Source organism: Phodopus roborovskii, unplaced genomic scaffold (assembly GCF_943737965.1).
Source record: "Phodopus roborovskii unplaced genomic scaffold, PHOROB, whole genome shotgun sequence".
In the NCBI taxonomy this organism is placed as follows: Eukaryota; Metazoa; Chordata; class Mammalia; order Rodentia; family Cricetidae; genus Phodopus; species Phodopus roborovskii.
Genome location: NW_026126558.1, coordinates 17,134,258 through 17,140,163, shown reverse-complemented (window position 1 = coordinate 17,140,163; position 5,906 = coordinate 17,134,258). Strand labels below are relative to the sequence as shown.

Below are 5,906 nucleotides of genomic sequence, written 5' to 3'. Positions count from 1 at the left end.
AAACTCCACATGGAGGCTGGGCGTTGGTGGTGCATTCCTTTAATCCCAGCACTCAGGAGGCAGAGGCGGGTAGACCTTGTGAGTTGGAGGACAGCCTGGTATACAGTGAGAATTCTGGGACTTCCACCAAAGCTACAGAGAAACCCTGTCTTGAAAATAAAAGAAATTCCACATGCAGTTTTAGAGTTTACTTTCTTTGTGGGAAAAGCAAGCCCTGGGCAAGAAAATGCCCTTGCCTCAACTGCTGACCATATGCTGTCCAAATTGGACAGACAGGATACGAAGAGAAAGTGACTGCTAAACCTTGCCAAGACAAGGCAGCATGGTTCTTCAAAAATCCTCCTTCTCAGAAAACTCTGTCAGATTCGCTAGGCCTGTCTGTAAGCCAAAGAGGGATGCTCCAACATTGCAGAGGAACCTTGGGTGACTGTCCAGGCAGCCAGCTGTATGCTTAGTTCTCACAGGTTTTGGAAATCACCTGCTTGCACCTCATGCTTACTCAGTTCATATAATCTCCTTCTGTGGTCTCTGAGGGAGTTGAAGACTAGACAGTTATAGTTTCTCTTGTTTACCAGATGTAGAAATGAAACTCACTAAAGAGGTGTGAAGTGTATATAAGGTTGACAGGTAACAAGACATAGTTTTGGGTAGTTACAAGACTTTGGACTCACCAAGATAGGATAGATAATGGAATATTTTCTCTGAATTTGTCAAATGCAAATGGACTAGGCATTGTTGACATACTTATTGCCTGTATATTTTGTATATAATTACTGTACTTGTGATATATAATTTTTCTTGTATTACTTCTAGCCTTTTAATTTTAGACAAAAAGGGGAAATATAGTGACATATTGTTTGTAATCTAACAAATAAAGCTTGCCTGAAGATCAGAATGCAGAGCTAAGCCACCAGTTAACAACACACCTAGTTAAGAGCTGAGCCACTAGTTAGCCACACACACCAAGCCGCTACTAGGCCACTCACATAAACCACTAGTTGACATAAACCATAGAGGACAGGCAATGGTGGCCACACCTTTAATTCTAGCACTTGGGAAACAGAGGCAGATGGATCTCTGTGAGTTCAAGGCCACCTTGGGCTACATGAGAGTGAATCAGTCTAAAAGAGGAACAGAGCTCACACCTTTAGTCCCCCCAGTGCTTGGAATGACACACCTTTAATCCCAGCACTAGACAGGAATAGAAGGCAGGAGCTCAGTGCAATCCTCTCTTAGGTTTTTGGTGGAGAGCATTGCAGGCTGCAGTCATTCTGATGACAGAATCAGATCCCTTTGGTCTTAGCCTCGGTAGAGGTGAGAACTCTCTAGTGGCTGGCTGCTTTGCTTCTCTGATCTTCAGAGTGAACTCTGATATCTGTCTCTGGGTTTTATTATTCGTGCTGCAGTTTTAAGAAAAGAGGAGGTAGGTGGGTGGGTGACAGGGGTAATTCCAGCCTCATGTCCCCTGGACCACAAAGACACACAGAATCAGTGTTCTAATTATATGATTTTATTGCAGATCTTCGAGGAGGGGGCAAGAACCATGGACTCAGTTGGCAGCCAAGATCTCCTGAACCCAGGGTATGAGGGCTGTGACTCGGGCATACACGGCAGGAGTGGAGGTAGAGCAGACGCCACTGCCCCAAGACACAATACCTGCCAGGGTCCAGACTCCATCCTTCTGGCAGACAAGAGGGCCACCAGAGTCACCCTGCAGAGAAAGACAAAGGACTTGTCTCCAAACCCGAGAAGGATACAGGGGCCTGGTGGGATGCAAGGGAAAGTGTAGGGAAGTTTAGGGTTCACTGACAACCCCAGCTAGGGGCCTACACGGCGAGCTTCCCTCTGTGAGGAGGAGCACATGAGCTCACAGAGCTGGTGGCAAGAGCGGGTACCCTGTGGCCAGTACAGCACCAGTCTGGGCAGAGGTGCCTCCCAGGGGTGTCTGTTGGCATCAGCCCATCCTTTTCTGGGCACTGGGAGGAGTGAGGTTCAGTAGAGAAGGGCAGAGGGCAGTGGGAACACAGAGCAGTGATGGCCGGTGCTCTCCACTAGCCTGGCCCGGGCCAGGCAGGTCTGTGAACGGGTGGCCTGGGAGACTGTACCATGCAGGAGGAGACGCCGCTGGCGCCTGCGCAGATCATCACGTCTGTGATCTTAGATCCCCAGTGCTGCTTGCATTCAGCGGCAGACACAATGGGCAGGGCGGCCTGCTGCAGCTTTTCAGGAGTCTTGAGGGCTACAGGGACAAGGTGAAAGGAGTCAGTGTCCCTAGGCCCATCAGCCTTCTGGACAGTTAGCACCATGGGTCTTTCGAGCCTCTGTGGAGACAGCTGCTGCCTGGGCCTGGAGCATGGCTTCAGTCTGGGGCCAGAGACAACACTGCCTGCTGCTGAGCTGAGGGCTCCCTTCTATCAGCAACCCTTTGATTGAGACAGAGCGGTTTTAAATACCATGTCTTAACTGACACATCCTGATTGTTCACTAGAGATTGCTAGTTCATATTTTTTCTTCTTTAAATTCAGACAGCATCTCACTATATATAACTCTGGCTGGCCAGGAGTTCACAGGATCTACCTGCCTCTGCTTATCAAATGCTGGGATCAAAGTGTGTCATTATGCCCAGCTTTAATTAACAAATTTCAAATTAAGAAATGGAAAGATGTATTAATGTTGAGATTTAGACGAAGAAAGATAGAAAGGTAGGAAACCAGGGAAGGAGGGGAGGGAGGGAGAAGGAAGGGAAGGAGGAGGGACCATGGGTCGTGCCTGGGAAGCCTCTGCCTAGGCAGCCTGACCCTTGGACAGCCTCTGCTTTAGCAAGGCCACAGCACACTCACCGTTGTACTTGGTTTTGCCCCAGCCAGTAGTGGCACACACTGTGCCAGCAGGGAAGTCATCGTCAGCATTGGGCAGACACACAGCAGACACAGTCTCAGAGAACTGGGCAGGAGTGGCCAGCTTGAGCAGGGTGATGTCATTGCGGACAGTGAATATATTGAACTTGGGATTCTTGAAAACCTGTGGGGACCAGAAGCTCAGCTGAGGCCTAGGAGGAGCTGGGCTCTGCCGAGTTCCAGGGGACAAGCTCCTTCCTGTGGACCCCGACAGAACAGACTCAGAGAGCGAATTCTCAGGCCAGCCCCAGCTCTACTGTGCTCCTGTCCTTCAAGCAGCCTGACGCCTTCCCCCCTGGGCTTTCTCCCCAGCTTGTGGGTGAGCCCTACACCCATGCAGCAGCCCGTGTACCTTTGCGATCTTCAGAACCTGGATGTTCTCTTCATCAGAGCCCTGGTCAAACTCTCCAGCTACCACCACATCAGATGTCCTAGGCACGACACACACAGGGGTGAAGATGAAGAATGGGTCCGATCCCTCCCCAGTCCCGAATAAAGCTGAAGTAGAAGCCCAAGGTAGTCTGAGACTCACTTGACCCCACAGTGGGCAGCAGTGACAACCCAGTCTTCACTGATGAGGGAGCCTCCGCAGAAATGAAACCCAGTCTTGTCCTGGGAAGATGAAGAGGAAAGGCAGTGGTTCCCACCCACCTCAGCAGCACCCAGAATGTGCCTCCATGTGCCCAGAATCCCCTCTCACCTGCAGGGACACCTGCCAGGGCCAGGAGCCAGGGATAGCATCCTCTCCATTGACAATCCTGGACATACCAGCCAGCACAGGGTGGATGGCGGGAACCCCACAGCCTGGGGGAGAGGGACAGACATTTGAAGAGCAACTCAGTCAACTCAGGACCCGCTGACACCGCGTCATCTCCTTTGGAAACGTCTCACTACCCTCTAACCTCTCAGCTCAGGGGTCCCCTGACACACAGTCTCCTGACCCAGTTATCCTTCCAGGAATGACAAGAGCCATGACAGCTCCATCCAGGCAGGTCACAGGAGAAGGAAGAGATAATAGGCTGGACCATTAGACTCCAGGCTGGCCATTTGTGTGGTACCTGCCTATTTTGGTAACTATTTGTCATGTGAAATTTGGTTCCTTAATTTTTTTTTTTCTCCTGAGACAGGGTTTCTCTGTGTGGCTCAGCTGTCCTGGAACTTGATCGATCTCTGGACCAGGCTGGCTTCAAACTTCTACCAGCCTCTTCCCGCCTTCCCCCACTCCAGTGCTGATATTAAAGATGCACGCCACCATCGCCACCTCAATTTCTTAAGGAAGTTAGACTTTGTGCCAGGTGTGTTGGTGTACAGTTTTAATGTCAACACTCAGGGGACAGGCAGAGAGATCTCCGAGTTCAAGGCCAGCCTGATTTACAAAGAAAGTTCTAGGGCAGCCAGAACTACTGAGGCTGAGGAGATGGCTCAGTGGGTAAGAGTATTCCTGTTTCCTTGATGACCTCAGTTGAGATCTCTGACACCACATAAAGAAAAACATAGGCTGGTGTAATGGCAAAACCCTATAGTCACAGCTGCTCTCTAAAGGCTGAGGCAGGAGAATTGCTTAAGCCCAGGATTTGCCAGGCTGAGCCAAAGGGTGAGATGAGATGCTGTTGTGGTACAAAATAAACCACAGTGACCCCACCCACCCAAAAAAGAAAGAAGGAACGGAGGGTTAGAGAGTCTCCCAAAATTAAGCGTGATGGTGCATGCCTGTAATCCTGGCACTTGGGAGGTGGAGGCAGGGAGGGGAGGGAGAATTCAGGATGCACCACATAAGACCCTGTCTCTTTAGGAAGCATCATTTCCCAAGTGCTAGGATTACAGGCACACACACTGTGTCTGGCTAATCTGACCCCTTCTGGTTGCACTAGTTATTTTCTTCCTTTTATAAAGGAAAAGCAGACTGGTAAGCTGGTTTTGGTGACTGGCATTAAGTCTTTCACCCAAGTACTTGGGAGGCTGAGGCAAAAGCATTGTGCCAAGTTTGAACCTGCCTGGGCTGCATAGTAAATTCTAGGCTAAGTGGGTTCCAGAGTGAGACTCTGACTCAAACAACAGAAAGAATAAAATGCTTTCCCTTTGTCAGCATGTCACCTGAACCCCAGGCAGTTCACAGCGCCCCCTGCTGAGTCACAGCGCCCCTACTCATACAAGTCTGCATGTACGGTTCCCTGCCGGTCCCTGGCTTGTCCTTTTGCTCCTGAAGCAGGGTCTAAGGCTCCAAAAATCCTAGAAGGACCCCTGTCCTCCCTGAGGTTTTGGGGTGCTGATCCTGGGCCAAGCAGGAGCGGTGGTGGACCAGCTCTTTCAGGATAACCTCTCTGGAAGCCCCCTCTGATGGGGCCCGAACCCCAGCACTTACCAACGGTGGCCCCCACAAGGGCAAAGCAGGACAAGAGCCAAAGGAATGCCATGGTGCTGGTGAGCAAAGTGAGGCTTGCCTTCTCTGGGACTCTTTTATGTCCCCAAGTGTCCCCAGGCCCTGCCCAATCCCTGTGACCCTAGCCAACTTGGTCCAAGAACCACCCTCCTTGCCATCCAGAGACCTTGAACAGAAGTGGGGCCCAGGCCCTTATCACAGTCTAGCTTGGCTCTTAGCCTGTATAGTCCAACCCATGGGAAAAGGGCAGCTGCCCTGATATAACAATGCCTTGGTGGTGAGCAGCATCCCCAGGCACTGTGGACAAGGCCCTGCTGGACTGGGAGCCTGTGCCCGCAGAGCCCTGCTGTGCCTTCTTTCTGGGGTGGGGCCAGGAGACTCAATGCCCATACCAATGTCACCAGGCAGACTCCCAGCTCTTGAAGGAAGGCAGTCCCAGCACAGATTCAGGAATCTGGTGATTCGGAGGCCTCAGAGTGGGTGGCTAACTCATGACCACAAATGTGTTTCACTCATTTAAAACTAAGGGTTATAGGCCAGTCAGAATCACCCAGGGATGGCCTTGTCCTCAGTCCCAGCAAACAATCTGAGTGTGGAAAGGAGGAGCAGGAATGGTCCGAGGCCACAGG

The 5,906-nt window shown here is 51.0% G+C and overlaps 1 protein-coding gene across 1 annotated transcript; it reads right to left on the bottom strand.

Moving 5' to 3' along the window:
• Positions 1-1,549: 1,549 nt before the first annotated feature.
• On the bottom strand, positions 1,550-5,399 carry LOC127234689 (chymotrypsinogen B). Its single transcript, XM_051201781.1, has 7 exons — positions 5,260-5,399; positions 3,598-3,701; positions 3,430-3,509; positions 3,250-3,328; positions 2,841-3,021; positions 2,106-2,239; positions 1,550-1,711 (listed from the first exon to the last, which is right to left on the bottom strand). The coding sequence occupies exons 1-7, from the start codon at positions 5,309-5,311 to the stop codon at positions 1,550-1,552; spliced, it is 792 nt and encodes a 263-aa protein (XP_051057738.1). The 5' UTR covers positions 5,312-5,399.
• Between the last annotated feature and the right edge of the window lie 507 nt (positions 5,400-5,906).